The sequence below is a fragment of the Asterias amurensis genome, chromosome 4 (genome assembly GCF_032118995.1).
Source record: "Asterias amurensis chromosome 4, ASM3211899v1".
In the NCBI taxonomy this organism is placed as follows: domain Eukaryota; kingdom Metazoa; phylum Echinodermata; class Asteroidea; order Forcipulatida; family Asteriidae; genus Asterias; species Asterias amurensis.
The window spans coordinates 19,189,923-19,213,503 of record NC_092651.1 but is presented as its reverse complement, the minus strand read 5'-3'; the positions used below and the strand labels follow the sequence as shown (position 1 = coordinate 19,213,503).

The 23,581-nt window shown below is 39.0% G+C and overlaps 1 protein-coding gene across 1 annotated transcript; it reads right to left on the bottom strand.

The window, feature by feature from the left end:
• Positions 1–5,849: 5,849 nt before the first annotated feature.
• On the bottom strand, positions 5,850–20,399 carry LOC139935709 (neurotrypsin-like). Its single transcript, XM_071930246.1, has 5 exons — positions 20,120–20,399; positions 17,994–18,344; positions 11,640–11,767; positions 9,415–9,631; positions 5,850–9,159 (listed from the first exon to the last, which is right to left on the bottom strand). Exons 1-5 carry the CDS (start codon positions 20,202–20,204, stop codon positions 8,831–8,833), a joined length of 1,110 nt encoding a protein of 369 aa, XP_071786347.1. The 5' UTR covers positions 20,205–20,399; the 3' UTR covers positions 5,850–8,830.
• Positions 20,400–23,581: the final 3,182 nt, after the last annotated feature.

Sequence of the window (23,581 nt, the reverse complement as noted above, 5' to 3'; positions counted from 1 at the left end):
TGCTAGAAAATCTTACTTTTTGATTATCTGCACTTTGTTCAGTATTTCTAGTAAACATCGAGAATTATCCCCAAGTTTAAGTAAGATCCCGAATAAATCATGTTTGCTAACATTTCCAGAGTTTTGCTTCGAAAAGGTAAGTAATGGATTACCTATTTCTTTGCTTAATTTGGCTGAAATTCAACCGAAGATTTTTTGGTATCGAACAAATTTGTATAAAAATCGCTTCACTCATCGACCATATCTGACTCACGACACACTTCGTAGCCTGGATATTTTCGGGGGGGGGGGGGGGGGGCATTACTCTAAAAGTGGAGGCAGTGCTTATAGGTTTGTGATTTTCATGCTTTTATTTTGGAAGGTGTACACATTTTCCTCTTATTCTTTTCTTTTTTGTGAGAAATAGTGCAATTTATTTTTGTATTGCTTGGTTTGGTCTTTGGACTTTGGCCTGGGGCACCTCACCTGCTTGGTGGGGGGGGGGGGGGGGGGGGGGGGGGCGGTATACTCTTCCTGGCCCTAGAACTATGAATGAGGTTCGTTCCACTATTGTTACCATAAACCTCATACAGCACTAAAAGCCCTGTTCGTATATTTAAATACATTTTTGTATGGCGTCACCACTTTTTCACTCGTTTAAATTAACATTAAGTTGAAACCCAAGCCTTTTTTAAGCATGGAGGAATGAATAATACAAAGTACAATTATCTAAGAAAACAATGAAGGGTAAAATCAAACTAATTCCTCAAATACAAAATACTTTTACAAATTGTGTCTTTTTTGTATTGGGTTCAAACAAATGATTTTGCTAGTGCTGGTTATTTGTTTCATAGGCGGTGTAGTTATTATGTATTAACTTGCAAGAAAATTATTTTGATAAAAGATACATGCTACATGTACATGTAGGCACAGCCACCACCTACCACACATGCCAAACCAATTTTTCAAACATTACCTGTTGGCTATTGCTGTCCAGCAGGCATGTCTACCAGGATGCCGTCACTGGTAACCCGGACACCAACTACTGTCGTACGTCGCAGCATGGCCACTGAGCCCATGGAACTACCCAAGTTGTCAGGTGCTATCTGGATGGGTGGTGGTGTGGCGTTTTTCTTCCTAACTGCAGCCTGGGTAGGTCATTTTGTTATCTTTCTTTAAAATTTAGATTTTGGAAATGTGCTCAAGCCTTAGCAGAGGCAACGAAGGCAATTGCCTCCTTTGCCCCTTGGTCATTGCCTTGGTTCCCTTGTAATGCTCTAATAGAAATTAATATTTTCCTCATAGGGTGCCCTTTACCAAGGAGAAAATGTGTATCATACAGGCCTGCCTGTGCTTTGAAGTTGGGGGGGGGGGGGTTGTCATTTCCATTTTAATATTTTTACTAGGCCTGCAGCCGATTTCACAAAATGCTCGAGTTAAGACAAGTAACTCGTCCTAACTTAGGATGAGTTCAATGCGTCCCAACGTCTATGGATACATAAGTTAACTCGTCCTAAGTCCTAACGTCCGTCGATGTCGGTTTTTTCCCATAACCGATATATCGAAAATTTAATATCGAGTATACTCGATATATCGAGTATTTCCCGCGCGCAAGATGGAATCCTAAAAACAGCACTTGGTATACTCATGGAGGTAGAAATATATATACCGTAGACTGACAGTTTAATAGGGTTACATTTCAACCTGTTTTTGTCTGATCCCCCGAACTTGTTTGTAGTTCAAACAATTTCAAATTGCGTAGTCCCGCCCCGATTATTTCTGGTTTTACAACAAAGTATGATCGCCGCTACCGCTGGCTTGGCCATTTGGTGAACGCTCACCACAATTCTCGATTCGTGATTGGCCATGATTGGCCGTCTCAAAATGACACAGAGCCTTTGTGAGTTGCGTGACTCGCCGACATTAAGGTGTCAGTTGCCGATGCATTGACGTAGAAGTGTCAATCAAGTTGTCCGACAGGCGCCCGGACTACCTTTACGGTTGAAAATGGTTGAGATAATCATCGAAAAAAAATCACTAGAAAGTCCCGCAAAACACAGACCTACCACTCCGCATGCAGTCACATAGTCTCCAATAAAGGCTCGTAGTCTTTTTACTTTGCATTCTATAACAAAGGCAAGAAACATTGAATGCTAGAACGCCCTCTACTGTCGAAATAACGCAGTGCATCACGCGTTACCGCCTTGACCAAAGACTGCACGTGTCTGTGCATGCTTGGGCAAACGGGTTTTCCCCCCGAATTGCAATAACCATACACGCTGGTGTGCACACTTAAACCGTACAAAAGCATAGTCTTCGCTGGTACGCACGCAATAGCCGCCGACAGCGTGGTCTGTGCTGCGAAGCATAAAGTTCCTCGGAAATGTTAGCTTGTTTACCGAAAACAACACAACGTGTAGGCTTTATTTGACTACGAAACCTTGGATTGTTAGAAAGATTATTTTACTATATAACGTAAGATTGTTTTCTTCCTTGTTTTCTTTTGTCTTGTTGATTCGGGGAAGTTTTTGCGGGGTGAAGACGCATTGATTTTGATCACATGCGCAATGGGAAGTTGCATCTTAAACAGCCGATGGGGCAGCAGCGGCGGTTTCTTTTGAGGTTTTACCGAGCGCTCGCCGCGGGGTCGTGAACTTCTGCGGCGGGCCGGCGGCTGATGGCGAAAACACAAAGAACAAGCAGACATACTTGGTTGTAAAACGTATTTTATTTAATAGGGCAACTCAAAATGATGAAACTACATAACGACGACGGCTTTTCTAATACTCAAACACAGATTTCTTTTAAATAATCGGACACTCTTTTGGTATTTTCGATATCATTTAGGAACATCGAAATTTTCAAAACATCGAAATTATTTTCGATATATCGAAAATCCGATATTACGATATGATTATAAAAGTGATATCGGCGATTTCGATGTCAAAAAAATATCGAGTTTTTGAGTATTTTCGATATATCGACGGACGTTACTAAGTCCATAAGTAAGATTAGTCCTAAGTTAGGAGTTTGGTCATAGAGGAAGGGTTTGGTGAAGTCGACGGCTGATACTTCATGGAGGTTTCCTCTGTTGCTCCTGGTTAATGTTGCCTGGGTGCCCCTTGAAGTGTTCCAATATAGAAAGTTACAACTAATACTTGTTTAAATTGTTGAATACAATTCATACTTTCATGCTTGTAGGTTGATTTGTAGGATGAAAGTATTTTTTTATTACCCACCTTTCTTGTCATGTTCACTTTATTTACCATCCTGTACATTCAAGTATTTTGTTCACCTTTAATATTTTGTGTTTGTTTTTATCTTATAAATAATTTCATAGTTTGTGTTTTTGCCACATTCTCAACCATTTGCCCTATTTTGTGCTTCATTGATCACAAACATTACTTTATTTTTTGTAGGGGGTTAGTACTGGTTAAGGTCTGCTTTTAATGGGCCCCTCCACTTCCATTCTCAAGAAATGTTTGTTATGTTTTGCTTTGTACTTTATAAATTTATTTCTTATTCTTTGCCTATAGGCCTAGTTGTTATACTTCTACGTTTATGTTCCATTGTTTATCTTGTGTAGGCTTATGGATTAGAAATAAAAATGAATTGATTTGAGATTGATGTATAATTGAGATCAATTATAAAGTTTTTTTGAAATCGAGCTCCTAGTCTTCTTTCCAGTCACTTTTTGTTTTGTTAAAACCCACAGGTGAACTTCAATGATCTGGTTGTGTGGGGTACCGCTCCAGAAAGACCAAAGTCTGTATAGAAGATTACATTCAGATTTATGTAGCAACGATCTCACTCAAAGGGTAAGCATATACTCTTTAAATTTAACCAAACATAAAAATAATAAGGGCAATTTAAAGGCACTGGACAATGTTGGTAATTACTCAAAATAATTGTTCGCATAAAAACTGATTTGGTATCAAGCTGTTGGTATGATAAAACATGGTAAGAAACGACACACTCTGAAGAAACGTTTTTTTTGGGAGAAAGCAGTAATTTCTCACTAAAATGTTTGAATTTGATTTTGAGACCTCAGAATTTGATTTTGAGGTCCCGAAATCAAGCATCTGAAAGCACACAACTTCGTGTTTTTTTCTTCCATTATTGTCTTGTAACTTCGACGAATTCAATTGAGTTCAAATTTTCACAGGTTTGTTATTTTGTGCATATGTTGATATACACCACCTGAGAAGACTGGTCTTTGACAATTACCAAAGATTACCAGTGCATTTAAATAGCGCTCAAGTCCATCACGCAGCCACGCTCATGTCGCTTCATTATTACCCCTGCTCGCTGGGACATTTTATTTCATTCCTTAAAACACCCTCAGCTTCCTTGTGGAGTATAAAGCCTGTGTTGCCAAATATGTAACTACAGTGCACTGAGCTAAATCAATCACAAGAACATCTCTGCCCACTCAGATACCCATACACCTCTGGTTGAAGAGAAGCAGTTCTGGTAAAGCATCTTGCTCAGGAACATAATAATGTCATGACCAGGATTCGAACCCACATTGGGATGACTTAAACCACTAGAACTTGAATATGATGCTTTAAAGCCATGGACCCTTTCGGTTCAGAAAAAAAAATAAAAGTTCACAGATTTACACATAACTTGCAGGGTTTACAGAAGGCAATAGTGAAAGACTTCTCTTGAAATATTATTCCATGAAATGCTTTACTTTTTGAGAAAACAGCAAAACAATACAAATTCTCGTTAACGAGAATTACGGATTTATTTTAAACACATGTCATGACACGGCAAAACGCGCGGAAACAAGGGTGGGTTTTTCCGTTATTTTCTCCCGACTCCGATGACCGATTGAGCCTAAACTTTCACAGGTTTGTTATTTGATGTAGAAGTTGTGGTACACAAAGTGTGGGCCTTGGACAACACTGTTTACCGAAAGGGTCCAACGGCTTTAAACCATTTGGACATGACATCCTATTTGGATGGATCGAGACCAAATGTTTTTGCTGTTTGTACAAAATAGTGTCCGATGTAGGAGAGGTCCAAAGGGTGCATCTCCTTTGAACACCTTTGGTAATCGTCAAAGACTAGTCTTCTCACTTGGTGTATCTAAATGTATGCTTAAAATAACAAACCTGAGAAAATTTGATCTCATTTGGTTGTCGAAGTTGCGAGATAAATGATAAAAGAAAAAACACCCTTATCACACGAAGTTGTGTGCTTTAAAGATGTTATGTCAGATTTTTGGCCCCAAGCATTAAAAAATTGCTTTTTTTGGAGTGAATGGTATTTCACAGAGTATAACTTGCTCTAACGAAAAAAAAGTTTTGTACCATCAACCTCTCCCCATTACTCGTCACCAAGAAAAGTTTTATGCTATTAACAATTATTTTGAGTAATTACCAATAGTGTCAACTGCCTTTAAGATGTTTTTACATGTACGTAACACAGCCCCTTAAATACCACTTTGGTTGAATGGGCTACTGTGTATAAACAAAAAACTAAATAAATAAAAGAATAATTCATACCTAAGATAATGTAAGATCTTTGCTGTATCATTATATACATTTTTAAATTCTAAACGATTTGATTTTTATCTTTCAGATATGCGAGTCACATTGCACAATGTAGAGAGAAGTCAACCTAACATGCATGACTAGTCAAGCATTTTGACCATCCAAACATATCCATGTTCTTCGTTGCACGACCTTGGTCAGTAGTAGAAATTAGTTTGTTAATATAGTAATGATGCAGTAAGACAAACCAAACCTTTAAATACATTTGACGTCATCAACCATTCGAGATCACTTAGTGATCACCTTCATACATGCAGTCCAACCACTAACTTGTTTCTTGACTAGCTTCCCTCGCCCAACTTCAAAGGTGAAGAAAGCAGGGTCATTTTGACATCGGTGAGGTCTGCAAGCTGCCAAAATATGGGTAATTGTAGAGTTTCTTCTAGAAATTGTAAAACAGGGTATATTTATTTCAAAAATTTAATCATTGCAAATCCTATATTCACACCCATTTTTCCTGGTGGAAGTCGTTAAGCACTAGAATTCATCTCAGAGCTTTGAGTTCAGCCTGTTGCTCTTCGTACTGCTACCTTGCAGTACTGGAAAACAAATGTTGTGCTCTGCGGGCACACTGGAACATATTTTGGTGTTTGCAAAGACAAGTTGCAAGCAAAGCATAAAGATAGAACTCAGCTTTTCTGGGGCCCGCTTAAGGGCCCTGGAAGCTTTTGCATCCTAAGTACTCTGTAGTGCCAACTGAGCCACCATTTTGCACTTAAATGCACTTAACAAATAATGATGGTCCTTCAGAACCTACAACACTTCCCATTCCTGTAAAATGTATGCGTTGCTGTTAAGTTTAAAGATGCACTTAAAAAAAAAAGGGTATTTTTTTCAAGTAGTTTTGGACCAGTGTGCTTTGCTTGGAGTGAAATGATCACCATCGTGGTAATAATGGGGGACTTATGAGATTCAGCAGACTTACCAGGTAAATCCATTGTTCTTGTTAATAATATGAGCATGCTCAAAACGACAGAAACAAATCAAAATTTACGTTGTAAGTCTGCTGCCACCTAGTGTTCAAAAGTCTCCCAATGGAGGTTTACTGATGGTTTATGGCGTAGTTGCACATGGGTAGCTTTACAAACTGAATCATTGTTGAATGTTCTGGTAGATGTAGATTGCATAATTCATGTTGAAGTGTGAGTAGGTATTGCACAAGATTATTTGGCTTGTGTTTATTCAAACGACATTCGTAGAACTGCATTTTTATGAAAAGCATCATGTAGTAGTCAATCTAGTACATAAAAGTTTATAAATTTTATGAATTTAAATAATTGTAATAATTTCATCATGCTTCAAGAACCACTGATGAAAATATATGTGACAAGGTTTACAACAGAAAATTAAAAGTTTCAGAGGTCCCTATTACAAAAATATTAGCAGGACTGGCACCATGTATCGTTACATTGACTATGTTCGGAAAACATTGTCTTAAAAGAAACAATCTGTAATTTATTGAAGTAAACCTGCTGTGTAAAGTACACCTTTTCTCTAGTTTGTTTTCTACAGAAATAAACCAAACGCACAATCTGATTCATAATTCCTTGAATTTTGAAAATTAAGAATTTTATATTTTTAAATTTGTTCAAACAGTTTTTTCTTGCATTTTGTTCTCAAACCAAAATGTAGAAAGGTATTATTGGGAACTGATTTTCTTCCAAGTAACCTGGCTGCTATTTAGAGGCTATTTATGTGATATCGCACTTTCATATTTAGTTTTTTACTTGCAATATTTATCAGCATTATGGAAACATCAACAAGATTGTCGCAATAAAACAGTGAGGAAACGTCACTTTGCAAAGAAATCATCTGAGTTTTTTATTAAAAGTGTGCAAATCTGGACTCAAGAAGTTTACATTATTATTGAAATGTTCACTAACAAAGGGCGCACTTTTATTTACCCGCTCAAAGAAAAAAAACAACACTGGACTGCTTTGAAAGCCGTAGTCCGCCTTACAACGGGTCTGTCTGCCCCATATGTACAAATCCCATTCTTATTAACTTCAGTTATGGTATTCTCCCCTCTGAAAATTTCTCCCTAGTCTGATTTCTGATTATTTAGCTATTTGGAAAAAATAAAAGAACTATTGTGATTTAATAGTGGATTGTTATCAAGGCCCACACAGCATGTAAGAAGTCGGGCCTTTACTCGATAAACATTTCCATACCAACTCAACAATGTGGATTACTCGATAAACATTTCCATACCAACTCAACAATGTGGATTACATCACGAACATCCAACTCCTTGAGAATGTTCCTTCGATAGCCACAGATCCTCCCCTCCAAAAAAAGCCCAAAGATGATAAAACAAGGTGAAAGTCAAACAATTCTGATACATCCAAAAGTGGTAAACGTAATGCAAAACAAATCAGGAGTTGCTGGAGTCGTAACTCTAGCCCCTCCTCCCGCTTATGACGTAGACTGGAATATTTACTATATGGGTAAAACTTCTAACATTAATTTGTTCCACAATTTGTTTTTCACTTTCAATGTACACATCGATCGCACGTCATTGTCACACAAGTGAACTTCATATTATGCACTGGTAGTACCTTATCATCAAAATACTCACAAGAATCACTTGAGTTATGTGCGGTAGAGTTACTACATAGTTTTTGTTAAGCGGAACATGAACCTGAAACCTCTGGCTATACTGTGCCAGCGCTTCACCAACTGAGTAATCTTGTACTATACTGGTTATCTCCCCGTTTTGCCAATATGTTTAGTCGGGGCGCAAGTCATGAAGCCGTTTAACCATTAACTGCCGTATACATGCAGTATACACACATCTACATCTATGTGAGTTCTCACCAAAGCCTATTCAGCATCTAGATGAGGAAATAGGCTGCTGTATATACATTTTGTATGACATGATACCAATACAAACTCTATTCTACATGAAAAGGATCACAAGGTAGCACATGTAACTATATCAAAGGGATCATATTCACAAAAATTGAATATAATCCTTTTGATATAGTTAAAAGCATATTTAATATGCTTTTAACATTTCAATAACTTTTTTTAAAATATAATAAAAGGCAAGCAAAATGAACAACACTTCATCACAAAACTAAAACTTGTCTCTGTAAGTTGCAACATTTTGACACTTTTGGTCTGACCGTTCAGTTTTAATGTTCATTGGTCTGTCCAGCAGTTCCTAATGTTCCACATTGCTGTGTAAATGCAAGCAAAACTTATTACACACTTAAATGTGTAGGCGTATACATAGTTTGCGATTAATTTCCAGCCGTCCCTCCAAGAGTAGCCCCAGGATTCGGTGGCTATTGGTACCCGGCGACGGCTGAACCAGGCGGGCCTACGACGGAATACGGAGGTGGTCCCGGTGGTACTGCTGCCACGTTGTAATGCACAACACCGGGTTGGTTACCAGCTGGTAGATGGACACCAGGAGCTGCGGCAGAGCCGCGTGAGATCATGTATGTGGAGTTCTGATTATAAGTGGTGGCAGAGGTGGGATCAGTGCGAGACCTCTTCTTGTTCTTCATTTGCTTGCAGCAGACAGCACCGAGCATCATAACGAATATAATGACTAGTATTGAACCCGTCACGATACCCGCAATGGCTCCCACAGTCAGGTAGCCTTGTTCGACTAAGAGAAAGAAACAATTTTAAACGGCACAATTATTACTAACAATGCTTAACAAAAAAATTATACATTATTATTAATTGCAGCCCCTTTACTTTTCCCATTCACATATTTTTGTTTAATAAAACCGACGGTGGCTGGTCAAACCATGCTCAAACGTCTGACTCCCTTTCGGTGCATTTGGGACGCATTCAGTTGTTTCCGAACACAGGGGACACGACAAAAGGGCAAACGGGTTCAGATAAAGGTATGACGTACTTGCTGGTTCACACACAACTGCAGCAAGCTCCGTATTCCCGTAGCAGTTCTCAATGTACCATCCCCGGTGTGGGCATGATGCCAGTGTGGTCTCGTCCCCGTAACAGCCAACGTTATCCAGGAGGACGCGCATGCCAGCTGACCCGGCCTTGTAGTAGTCACCGTTACGCTCTCGCGCCTCTTCGGGATTACCGTACTTCAACTGCCGGCATATTACCTGCAGATAACAAACCAAGATGGTATTACAATATGTACAGTCGGCTCTCGTTACAACTAAGATCTCGAACTGGTCAAACCTCTTATAAAGTTACCGTGGAACGGTGTTAAGACAGAAAAGCAAACAAAGAACCACTATAATAACAGAAATGAGGTATCGGGAATTATACTTGGTTGTAGCTACCACGGTCGGAGCCGGTCGGCTATGACCGGCCCCAGCTTTTGCCGACCGGGATCCAACAAAAAATATCAAACTCCGACCGGCATAAATTTATGTAAAACTGTTTTAAATGCCATTGAAATAAGTGAAAAATAAAGAAAACAATCATGTAAAACTCCTAATTAGATGTGTATTTTATTTCTGTAAAAACAATCAAAACAATTTTCTCTCCAAAACCGCGATCTTCTCCGTGATTGTTGCTTAAAAATAAGCAGCTTGAATGCTGCGAGTTCTATGGAGTACTAAAAAAATCACGCACAATCTCCGGTAACCAAGATTCCGCACGCTGTGATTGGCCATTGATGGCTGTTAATAAATCCATATTCATGATCTTCTTGGCTAGCCTTCTTCACAATACACGCTCACGAACGGAGTAAAGAATTGGCGAACGTTGTGCATCACGCCTGCAGACTGTATGCACAATGCACAGCCTTGGAGGAATTCTAGTAACATGGACAACTTCTGCCAACAGAGGGCGTTGCGGGCCAAAGTTCATTGAATTATTTCTCAATGTGTGTTGTTGACCGATCGTTGATTCACGAAGATTTTGTTGCAAACGGAGATCAGAACATGTTCAAAACAAACAACTCTCAAACAACAAGTTCATTCAAATGGTTGTTGATAATTTAGGGCATAAATTAAGAGATAAAGTCGTCCAATTTTAGGGACTTCACTTCCGTGTTTTTTTTAATATTTGTTTTTAGTTTCAATTTTTTTTGTAACATACATGCAGCAGGCTAGTGAAAAAACCTGCGGGCGATCAAGAATTTTGGTTGACTCGCCCGGCGGGCGGTTGAAAATAAAGTTATTCTGATAGGCGGACAATGTTGATGGGAGTCGTCGAAGTTGCATTAAATTTTTATTTAGAATTTTATTTAGATGATTTTCCTGTCTATTAATACTTGTGGAAAAAAAAAATGAAATGACAAGAATCAATTTTTGAGTTTATTGAATGTACTTCGTTGAGAAATTGTCAATGAATACAACTCAGTGAAACATGGCTTTTCTATTTTACTAATGTGCTCCTTTTTGAAATGGAATAGTCTAGATTTTGCGGGTGATCGGACATGTGTCCCGTCATCCTGTGTTTCTGAACTTGTCTCTCCACTTTGATTGCCTACTGATGAATATATGCAACTGCAAGCTTTTCAATTGATGAACTCAACACTCAAAAATTCTGCCTAGTAGTCTACCTACCCTATTTTGAGATGGGATTTAAATCGCAAACAGAATATTAATTTTATTTATTTTACCCTAACATTTTACTTTAAAACTTAATAAGTATTTATTTTCTATGGCTCCCTGGACATGTTTTTTCCTTTGACAATGGCTATGTCAAGGCACAAATGGGCAAGATAGAGCCTGGGGAACCAATCAAAGCTTAAACAAAACCTAAAAATCCAACCGGGTTGTGAGGCGCTACGCTGCCCCTACATGTACACCCACCCTCTCGACCATGCTCTCGACAAAGCATCCAATTTGCCCTAGCTACAACCTTGTACTTGATTCATGGAGGAAATTATTCCTCCATGCTTGATTCAAGTCCCGTTCTCGTGTGAGAAGTCCGCAAGCATATCGCACTCGCCGTCCAAAAATGTGGTCCCGAGAATGGAACAGGTTTGGGGGAATGCAGAGCATCACAAAACAATAATTTCTGTCTGGCGACGACACGAGATTGGGAGTTTACTCAAGTCTATTGCTGGGTTGACGGTGGTGGGGGTTAAAACTCTCGAGATTAAAACTCCTCTGTAGTGTAATGAAAAGGGCTTTTAGAGTGTTTTGCACTTACCTTGGAGTCGGAGTAGCCCCAATAATCGTTACATATGGTTCCCCATATCCCACTGCTGTAATCTCTGTGGTATACCTCCACCCTACCTTCAAAACGATTGCTTCCACCCATCAAACGTACTGCATAATCTGTACAATGAGAATAACAATCGAACATTGTTTGCTTCACTTTTTTCTTACATAATGACTCGTGTATACGTGTACACAATTTTCAGTAAAGCATAACCCCTTTTTTATACTACAGAGCCATGGTTTATTTTTCCCGTGAAATAAAAGCCTGGACACATCCAATGAGTTTTTAACCCTACCGCCACCCAAGCAACCGTTCTAACTATCCCAATTTGGCAACTCCCGGGGGAGTAGGCCCTAGCTGTGTTATAGGAATATACACGGTCGTCTCACGGGAAAATGTTTTACCCCTTGACCCTACCCCTGATCAGGGTTAATTATTTCCTATGGGAACAAGTTAATTCCTGGGAAATTCCCGGGAGTTTTTTTGTAGTGTAAAAAGATCGACCAAAATTGTCCGGGAATTTCCCGGGAACTACATTTTATAGTGTGTGAAAAGGGCTTATGACATGGCAGCTGTTAAAGGGTAGATGAACTGGCAATCAAGCTTGGTTTCCCAGAATAATTATGTGCACTAAGCTGCCTTAAACTAACACGAAAAGTTGCTGTTCAGCAGATCAAAATTATGTACGAGAATAAGATAATAGCCACAGTACCATGTCTCATGTACGTATTGCCTGGTATCCTGCTCATTTCTGCTCAGCAATAATTGTCTGCTTATCCAGAGAGCAGCTTAATGCAAAGAAAACTGAGGCCATGCCGGTGTCGCATGCAATACTATCCGGATGACATTATTGCATATGCAATAATGTCCGCCGGACGGTTTTGCATATGCAATCGTGTCCGCCCGGACGCTGCTGCATAATGCAATTGTGTCCACCCCCGTGCAAAACTGTCCTTGTAAGAAATTAAACGGAGACCAGACACTTCCACCGTCGGATAACTCGTCCGTCGGACAACTCATCCGTCGAGCAACTCGTCCGTTCGGACAACTCGACGGTGTTGTCTGACATTCAATTAAACGCCCTTGGTCGACGGAACCGTGTCCGCCATTTTTGTACCTGCTAAGTGCATGTCATGAATGATATGGGAAATGTTCGGCCGACAATTGCATCTGACACCGGCCCTGTAATGTAAAATATTGTCCAACATTGCTACATCCCCAAATGAAGGACAGTTTATGTTATTGTCTCAGTCCCTATACAATATCGAGGAGTATGTTCGTATTGTTGTCTTTCTTCATATACGGTATACTCTAACGTCCGTCGATGTCGGTTTTTTCCCATAACCGATATATCGAAAATTTAATATCGAGTATACTCGATATATCGAGTATTTCCCGCGCGCAAGATGGAATCCTAAAAACAGCACTTGGTATACTCATGGAGGTAGAAATATATATACCGTAGACTGACAGTTTAATAGGGTTACATTTCAACCTGTTTTTGTCTGATCCCCCGAACTTGTTTGTAGTTCAAACAATTTCAAATTGCGTAGTCCCGCCCCGATTATTTCTGGTTTTACAACAAAGTATGATCGCCGCTACCGCTGGCTTGGCCATTTGGTGAACGCTCACCACAATTCTCGATTCGTGATTGGCCATGATTGGCCGTCTCAAAATGACACAGAGCCTTTGTGAGTTGCGTGACTCGCCGACATTAAGGTGTCAGTTGCCGATGCATTGACGTAGAAGTGTCAATCAAGTTGTCCGACAGGCGCCCGGACTACCTTTACGGTTGAAAATGGTTGAGATAATCATCGAAAAAAAATCACTAGAAAGTCCCGCAAAACACAGACCTACCACTCCGCATGCAGTCACATAGTCTCCAATAAAGGCTCGTAGTCTTTTTACTTTGCATTCTATAACAAAGGCAAGAAACATTGAATGCTAGAACGCCCTCTACTGTCGAAATAACGCAGTGCATCACGCGTTACCGCCTTGACCAAAGACTGCACGTGTCTGTGCATGCTTGGGCAAACGGGTTTTCCCCCCGAATTGCAATAACCATACACGCTGGTGTGCACACTTAAACCGTACAAAAGCATAGTCTTCGCTGGTACGCACGCAATAGCCGCCGACAGCGTGGTCTGTGCTGCGAAGCATAAAGTTCCTCGGAAATGTTAGCTTGTTTACCGAAAACAACACAACGTGTAGGCTTTATTTGACTACGAAACCTTGGATTGTTAGAAAGATTATTTTACTATATAACGTAAGATTGTTTTCTTCCTTGTTTTCTTTTGTCTTGTTGATTCGGGGAAGTTTTTGCGGGGTGAAGACGCATTGATTTTGATCACATGCGCAATGGGAAGTTGCATCTTAAACAGCCGATGGGGCAGCAGCGGCGGTTTCTTTTGAGGTTTTACCGAGCGCTCGCCGCGGGGTCGTGAACTTCTGCGGCGGGCCGGCGGCTGATGGCGAAAACACAAAGAACAAGCAGACATACTTGGTTGTAAAACGTATTTTATTTAATAGGGCAACTCAAAATGATGAAACTACATAACGACGACGGCTTTTCTAATACTCAAACACAGATTTCTTTTAAATAATCGGACACTCTTTTGGTATTTTCGATATCATTTAGGAACATCGAAATTTTCAAAACATCGAAATTATTTTCGATATATCGAAAATCCGATATTACGATATGATTATAAAAGTGATATCGGCGATTTCGATGTCAAAAAAATATCGAGTTTTTGAGTATTTTCGATATATCGACGGACGTTAGTATACTCGACCGTGCAGTGGGGCACTGAAATATTATTCAGAACCAAAAATAAATAGAGCACGAGTAGGGGCTTCATTCCTTCATATTCAAGAGCAAATGAGTGGGGCTTGTTCCCTTTGGATCTTGCTTGGAATGAGTGAGATAATGTGTGCATTGTTATGCACATTACCTCTTTCTTTTTGTCTTGTTCTGAAATAGCCTTGATCAAGGCTGTTGACGTACTGTTCCCCGGCCCGGTTCGCGGCACACGCATGCAGTGCATACACAAATGTACATTACCATACATTGTACAGCGAGAACAGTATAGTGTAGTCGTGAGAACGGTCGTGTCTTTGTATTTTCAACCTCATACACGTGGCTCAAACAACACTACTTGGGAGGTACCCAAGTACCGTAAGTGTACCGTATACAGATGGTACATGTACATGTACAGTAAGTATGTGTACATACGCTGTAGTACACGTATTATATGCACTGTGTTATGTATGGGGGTGCGCTGGCGGAATTCAGTGATGGGGACTGGGATTTTGCAGATCGCGGCTGGCTGTAGCGCCTTGATCAAGGCTAGTTCTGAAATGACGTAACGGTGCTGTAAGAAGTGAATGAGTTTCTTTGTGTAAATAGCTGGGTCAAAGACTACAAATGGAAGATTGGAACATTCCGAGCTGTCATGCTATATGCATGTTGTACAGAGATGCATAGCGTTTGCTCGTGGTCCTATATATAGGACCATACACTTCTCCTTGGACATTCACCGAAAAACTGCCGACCCGTCCGTTTGTACATTAAAAATGGCGCGGGTTATAAGGTGTTGGTTTGCTGATTGGTGGTTTTGGAATGATCGAGAATCTCACTTGTGTGAGGTTTACTGACGGTACGTAAAGGGTAACATTATTTGTTTGTCTTTGAAGTTTGGGACTGAACTATGCGAGAATTATACGCTGACTGATAATTATCTGGGAAGGACTTTATCGAGCTCGGAAAGTAGTACCGCCTACAAATTGAGATGAATATCTGTGGAGTGTGTGGTATGGGTTGAATATCTATGGATGTGTGATATGGGTTCGTCTAATGGCTCTTTCATGACTGCTACATTGGAGTTCGTACATGGTCACCAATGGTACAACACTGGTGAGCGAAGAACTAACATAATTCTTCCCCGTTTTCTTGCAGGTTGTATACACTGTTTGTAAGAGTGATGTCAAACAATAATATAATTACTAATAATGCAAAACTTATAAAGCGCACTTTCTAATTTACCCGACTGAGAAACTTTTTGTGTGTGATGTAGGCCTACTTATTTTAAAAATCGAACTTAAAGTCACCTGGAAGTGGTATTTTTTTTAAATAAAGCTTTTGTCACTAAAATATGTGTTTTTATGAGAGGAATGTGAATAAAAAATTAACTAAGGTTTAAAAATCTTAGTTTTGATTGTATTTACAAATTTACGAGTAGGCCCCGACCCGAGAGGGCGCTGTTCGTGACGTATTTCAAGGCGCGATATTTTGAGAGAAAATTTGTAGTCGGGCCCCCGTACATTACGTCTGGGAACATGGTACATCAAAACAAATTAAGACACGATTTTACACACATACGTACATTGAAACTTGAACATGTTGAACGCCTAGTGGTTTTTACAAAAGCTATTGCTGCTATTTTTATTTAACTATGCGACTTTTTAGTGACCAAATGGGTTGTAAGATGTGGGTCTGCCTATGTATTATTATAGAAATACGGCCACGGAGCAGACGCACGCACGCACTATGGCTGCTGTTTAATGGGCGGACGGTCACATAGGACCTGCACGCACGGTGAATCGCATGCGGTACCAACAAAAAATCGTGTCACTTGGCAAAAGCTAAAAACATACCCTCAAAGTTCAAACTTACCCGAATTTTTTCACGTTTAACAAATGCTCCTCTGAGTTCGTCACGTCTTTCAGATACCCTCCCACTAGCTAGAAAAATCGTTGGGACGGCGTCGTGTTTAAGAATGGCTCTTCTCGTCATGTCAAATGAGTTGTGTATCCAGGATTCGAAGCACGACGGCTCTAAGTGTTCGCTGCAGCGCTGAAAAAGACGTCGGACCGGACCACTTTGCTCTAGTTAATCTGACTTTCGCAGCCCACAACCGCCTATACTTGGGATCTGCAGGAAACAGATGAAGACTGACCCCATCTTGAGTTGTTTTGCTGCATCCAGCAGCAATACACCTGGTCGGCATTGCCGGAAAAATGCCAGAAAAAAACCTTTTTCGCAGCGTACAAACTCACGTCTTAGAATTACATGTACTTTTGCACGCGTGTTTATCTACGCATCGAGGGGGTCTATGTTTGATCGAGGCAAAGTCTTCCTTTTCCTACGTCACAAAAGGGGTAGGCGGAGTCAACCCCCCAGTCACTTAATTAATTTTTTTAACACATAAATCGTGACAAACAATTACTCAAAAAATGTGTTTATTGTTAATAAACATATACTCTTATGTTTAAAAGAAAAAAATCCTATTTCCAGGTGCCTTTAATGACTTTGGCATGTGTAATGCATAGATTGGAAGAATCAAATGATGTCATTGTCGACTGATTTTGGTTGTCACTCGCCACGTCATGTGGATGTTTGATATGCCGTGAATGTACATTTTATTTCACAAAAAGCATTACACAGCCTAATTGGAACGTGACTTCTCCGCGTTGTAAGCCATGTTGTAAAAACATGCACATCCTCAGAGCCCGTATTCATCACAATAACTTTACATAGGAAGTCTATGGCACATTTTAGATTTATGTGGTATGAATAGTATATAAATTTTTACCTTTTTACGAGAAAGGTCCGGGAGGGCACACCTTTTTTGATGACAGTTTCTAACTTTTGTTTCTATAACAGTTTTTGACTTTTGCCTTTCCCTGGACGGCCTCTGCTTGTTTTCATAATTTGTGTATTGTCCAAAGAATTAAAATTAAAATAAACAAATAAATAGTTATTATGCGCAAGTGCCGTCTTGAAAAATGCCGCAATGTGTCTTCGAAAAGAGAGAAAAAAATCAGGCAGCCAAGATGGACGCCATGCTGTAAATAGTTTTCTAAGATTTGAACTGTTTTGTACGGAGCTTCAGGAGTGCCATCCCACATATATTTGTTTCTTTGATTCGCATTTCATCCTCAAACATTATGCGTGTGGGTCATGCGCATTGGTGGAACGTACATGAGTGATGATTGCGATTTGGGGGTTTTGTGAATAATATATGTACATATTTTCCAGTTTCGTAAGACATGTAGACCACGAAATCTTTTTTTTTTGTGGAAGATGGAAGTTTTTTTCGTTTTTTTTTCCAGAGCTTTTTCGTTAAAATAATGAACGAGTCCCAACTTGAATCAATTTAGCTTTGGCATTATAAAAGCTGACAAAAAGTAAAATAATCGTTAAAATTAACGTTATTTCAGTAGTTCTAGGCCCTAAAGACAAATTAAAAGGGGAAATTATATTTTTAAATTGCCCGTACCCCCATAAATGAAACAATCAGTAACTGAATAGCGGCGAGAAAAATAAAGAGCCACACTCACCATCAATGGGGCTGCATGCAACGGCAGCCACATCCCAATCATCAAGGCATACAGTCAGGCTCGCACCCGTTTCATACTTAACAGTCTTGCAGTTCCCAAGCGAACTCTCTATCCCATAACAATGCAGCCAGCTCACCGTCACCACCATGTTGTTATTCCCGGGGAACATGTCCTGTGACTTCGCCGTACGCGTGTGGAGTCTGTAACCGAGTTGGCGACATACAACCATGGCTTCCTCATTGCCGAATTCTCCCGCGCAAACGCCACCCCAGCTGCCGTTGTTGTACACCTGAACCACACCTTCGTAAGGTGATACCTCATTCTGTCCAGTGTCGAGTCGAACATCACCGTCTGTAAAGGGGGTTTAAAGGAAAACCCATTTTGTAAAAAAATATATATCTTGGACCACCTTTAAAGATAAGGCATAGATTAGGGTATGCTCTCAGAACTAATGGCAACTTAAGGCTTGAAGCCTACATCAGCTTTATATAATAATTTTGAAAAACATTTAACTTCGAAGTAATTTGGTATTAAAAAAGTGTATCATTAACATCCCCTTTTTAAATGTTTATATGTGAAGCGTTACTGTCAGTAACGTTTCTCAGATTCTTCCAGCTTGGTCATTTGCTCCGGATTTTTGCGATATCTCAAGCAATCACCTTTTGAAATGAATTTTTTTCATGTTAGTTGTATTGCATAGGCCCACATGTGCATTTAAAGATCAAAACAATCGGACTATTCAAAAAAAAAAAAGTTTTATTTTGCTTTTCAGTTCAATTCAATTCAACAACGTTTATTTCCATTTCACAAACAATATTACAAGTATTATACAAAATAAAGATTAACATTAAAACAGCTAAATGATACTAAATAATAAAAGTAGGAAAAGGACAGAGTAAGTGAAATGGTGGCAATCCCCGTTAAGCGTTTGCTTGATTTGGGGATGGCAATCAGGACAAGACAGACAAAAAGACAAAAACATTTACAGACATACGGACGGTAGGGACAGACAGGTGGGCAAACACAAAGCACTTACAGAAATAGCTGCAAGAGTTTACATGAATCTACGATAAGTAATGATTACAAAACTAAGTATTAATACAAAACAGAAAAATAGCTAACACATAGTAGAATTAGAGGAAGGCTTTGACTTCACGTTTCAATACATTCAATTGAGGAAGAGCTTTTGATGTCACTAGGAAGCTTGTTCCAGTTGGCCGCATCAGAGTCCCGAATCGTGTGTTTGAAAACTTGTGTCATGCGCTTAGGAATATGAATGTTTGATGAAGTTCTGGTGTTATGGTCGTGAATGTTGTAATTAAATGTAAAGAGCGATTGGAGGTGAGTGGGAAGTTGTTTGTTGAAGAATTTGTGCATGAAGATGTTCTGATGGTATGTGTTGCTGTTATCGAGGTTAAGAAGGTAGAGTTCTTTGAATAGAGGATCCGTATGAGCAATGTAGTGTTAGTGAGCTTTTAAATATGCAGAATCGGTATAGTTATCAGTGGAAATTAGCTTCAATCTGAATGGTTCTAAAACTCAAATACCAACCATTTTGGAGAAACATTTCCTTCTGCAATACTTTAGAAGGAAATAGCATCTAAAAAAGATCAATCTTTCTTTCCTTGTTGCGTTTGCTGCCATCGATTTGTGCACTTAGACCCATAAAATGTTATTATAAACAGCGTGATCACGTAATTTCGTTTGGTTGGATGATTATGTCTATTCAAATCTAGGCGATGGACATAACTTCAAAAATGTGTAATTAACGTGTCATCGTTGCTTTCCCCCCTTCTTTTTTAATTATTATCAACAGATAAAAATCATCAACTGTCTAATAAAACAAAATAGAATGAAAACTTCTTCCACTGCAATGCATTGTGTTTTACCTGTGAAAGTGTTGGATCGAGAAAGAGAAAAAAACACCCAAAACAAACATAACACTCAAACCACAAAACAAAATAGCATCAAAGAACTCACACCAAATGGTTTGCCCTTTCCTTTACTGTTTGATTTCAAGCAGATATCAAACAAAAAATAACAATAATTTCTTTTTTAAATTCAGCATTTTCAAGGCAGTGAGTTGTCAGCTTGCTTTAAATATAATTTAAATCACTAATGCTTACCTTTAAAGTATGCAGTTGTGCAGGTATTAACTATGGCCGCTACCACGATAACAAGCAAACTGACGTCAGAAGCCGATCTCATCATCTTTTAAACACGGGGAAATATTGTTCGTAGGATTAAAGCATAAAACATACACCAATATTCTTGCAAATATCACAGGATTGGGTTTACAGATTTAAAATTAGATGATTCAAAGCACAAGTGCTGCACGGGTTCCAAATGGCGTCGGTGCTCGGTGTTCACGGTGCATCGTATGAGGGCAACACACTATAATAGATTAATTATTAAGAGACTACGAGCTGTGTACTATAGAATTCAGAGTCCAAAGACTAGACTGATTTTAACATTTCTTGTTTTTAGACCTCTTTACAATAATCGGCAGTCAGAGTTAATGAGTAACTTGTTTATAGACACGAGAGTAACGTCACTCACAGTGGCTAGTGACAGGCTGTACCACTCGGCCCGAAAGTGTCCAGTGAGGGAGACGTTGGTAAAGTTGCAGTGGTATATTAGATGGATTGTCAAACTATCAGGAAATTGCCTCATACCTTTGACACAAATTACTGTGATTTCAATTTCGTTCCCTGCAGGTTCGATTCAAGTGTCTTTGTTGCACTGTCTTGACTAACTCCAACTTGGTACCCAAGTTTGTTCTTTTTTAGCGCTATCTTGGCAAACTCAAACTTGGTATATAAAAGTTTCTTTGTGGCACTTCTTGGCAAACTCGAACTTAGGTACAATACATGAACAAGTTACCTTTTGTTGTAGTATCTTGGCAAACTCCAAATTGGTATTCAAGCACCTTTGGGGCAATATCTTGGCAAATTCAAACTGTGTATATACGTTTCTTCGTGGCACCATCTAAGCAAACTGTAACTTGGTACATGTATCTACGTTTCTTTGTGGTACTACCATAGCAAACTCCAACTTGGTATCCAATCACCTTCACTGTAAAAAAATTGGGTAAAAAAATTCCCAACTTTTTACCAAATTAAGGGCGAATAGTGAACTCCAACTTTTGGGCAAAATATTACCCATCAAAGTTAGGCACTCTGATTGCCAAATAATTAATAATAAAAATAATTGGGTAATCAATAGTTGGGTATATTTTGGTAACCAACAGTTGGGTAATTTTTTTTTACCCATTTTCTCGGGTATTTAATACATTATCAATAACCCACTTATTGGGCGATGGTTTTATTAAAGGAACACGTAGCTTGGATCCGACGAGTTGGTCTATTAAAAGCGTTCTTGAAACCGTTTGTTATGATCCACACAAGTACATGTATCACTCGAAATTGCACGGTTTTCCTTTTACGTCGCGAACTATCACGATCGGCCATTTATGGGAGTCAAAATTTTGACTCCCATAAATGGCCGACCGTGTTAGTCGACAGGGTAAAAAGAAAACCACGCAATTTCGAGGCATATTTGTGTAGATCATTGTATTCTACTTTTACAATATCTTTCTAACCATATACATTTTACAACAAACGGTTACAGAACGCTTTTCAAATACCAACTCGACCGATCCAAGGCAACGTGTTCCTTTAATGATTTAACCTTTTTCGGTGTTATTCAACAAATGGTGAATATATTTAACCCTTTGATTTACAGTTTCTTTTGTGATACGTCATACAACCAGGCATAGAAAATATATTTTCCACGATGGCAAACGGTAGTGAGATGTGACCTTGGCATCTCTCTCAAAATCGAGAGGGTGCTCAGTGGTTTGTAGATGCTATGGAAGGTTGGTTTTTAACTAAATACAGTTTGTTTCCTGTTCAGTTGTACACAGTCGTGACAATCGCAGCGCAAGCACGGATACATGCCAAAACCGGCGTTGCACATAATGGCATGATAAAACTGAAACTAAAGACTGAAACTATTTCAACAGTAGTGTCACTTTGTTGCTCCCTCTGCAACTGTCACGACTATGTACGACTGAATAGAAAACACAACTTCATATTTAGTTAAAAACTAACCTTCAAATTTGATCTATGTCTACTGGAAAACCCCGCTCGTCAGAGCCACTCCGCCACTCGCCATGTTGGAAAATATCGTTATGTTTTTTGTTATACCTTGCCCAACTTTTGGGCAACTCTTTGATCGTAGTGCGCATGATCGGATGATTTTGACCAACTAATGTGCATCACTTTTACCAACAATCGAATTTAATTAAAATTACCAAAAAAAGTTGCCCAATAAATAAGCAAAAGTGTAACCAACAGTTATGATAAATTCAGATTACGAATTATTTGCCCAACACTTGCCCAACTTTTGTTCCACTTTTTAAACAAAAAATTGGCAAACAAAATGTTTGCCCAACAACACCAATTATTGGTTTTGTTGGGCAATTATCGACCAATAATTGTTGAAGTTACTTTGCCCAACAAATGATTTGACCAACGTTTTTGCAGTGTTTGTGGCACTATCTTAGCAAACTTGAACTTGGTATCTTTGTTGTACTATCTTGGCTAACTATCAAAGTTTCTTGGTGGCACTACTTCGGCATGACTCAAACTTGGTATTATAGTATCTTTATGTGGCGGTATCTTGGGAAACTCAAACTGTCTATCTAAGTTTCTTCGTGTACTATTGTGCATCATGTTGGCAAACTCCCTGCACCTCTAAACTTCAAGACGATAACAACAAAACAAGATGGACGCAACTTGTAAACTGAGTAACCTGTTTATTTGCATAACAATTTGCATAAACAATACTAGATAAAAGAGACCAAACTCTCTAGTTGAAAACCACTGATTACAATGCTGAATGGAGTTGGTACCACTGACCTTAGGTTGTACCAGCCTAAAGTAAAAAGAACCACTATTGAGGTACGCAACAACATCGACTTTAAGACGTGTTTTATTAAAAATTATCATTAAATTGTTTTATTTTTTATTGTGGTTCCAATAATCTTGCAAGGAAAATCATACAAAATCGTAAAAAATAGCCTCCCTATTTCTTGAATTAATTGTATTTTCCTCATTTATTTATTTAAAAGAATATATCTATGATTAATATCAGTGTAAGGGGTATCGCGTGGTGTTGATTAAAATAATAGCAACAACATAACACACAAGCACTGTACAAAAAACAGTTGCTTTTGGTGGTAGGCATATTACATAAGCTTCAATGTTTAAACAAAATTATATATTTTATTCTCGAGTATATTTCACGAGACACGTTGATTGCCATCGAACACTATTGTTTACAATAGCTGGATATATAGTTTGGTCTCAATTTTCTGAAAGTACAATTTCGTATAAAACTAATAATTAAACAGCAAAATTATTTGGCAACTTGCACTTAATCTTGCATTAATGTCTCTACGTCACACCACTGACGTCACAATTTACTCCATTCCCATGTGTGACTGTAGCTATTATTAAAAGTTTTAAGGCACTAGACCCTATTGGTTATTACTCATAATAATTGTTGACATAAAAAACTTACAT

Coding starts and splice junctions, on each gene's coding strand:
- LOC139935709 (XM_071930246.1), bottom strand. CDS start 20,204: ATGATGAGATCGGCTTCTGACGTCAGTTTGCTTGTTATCGTGGTAGCG. Junction 9,632..11,639: donor GGGGCTACTCCGACTCCAAG/GTAAGTGCAAAA, acceptor TGTTATCTGCAG/GTAATATGCCGGCAGTTGAA. Junction 9,160..9,414: donor AGTTGTGTGTGAACCAGCAA/GTACGTCATACC, acceptor TCTTTCTCTTAG/TCGAACAAGGCTACCTGACT.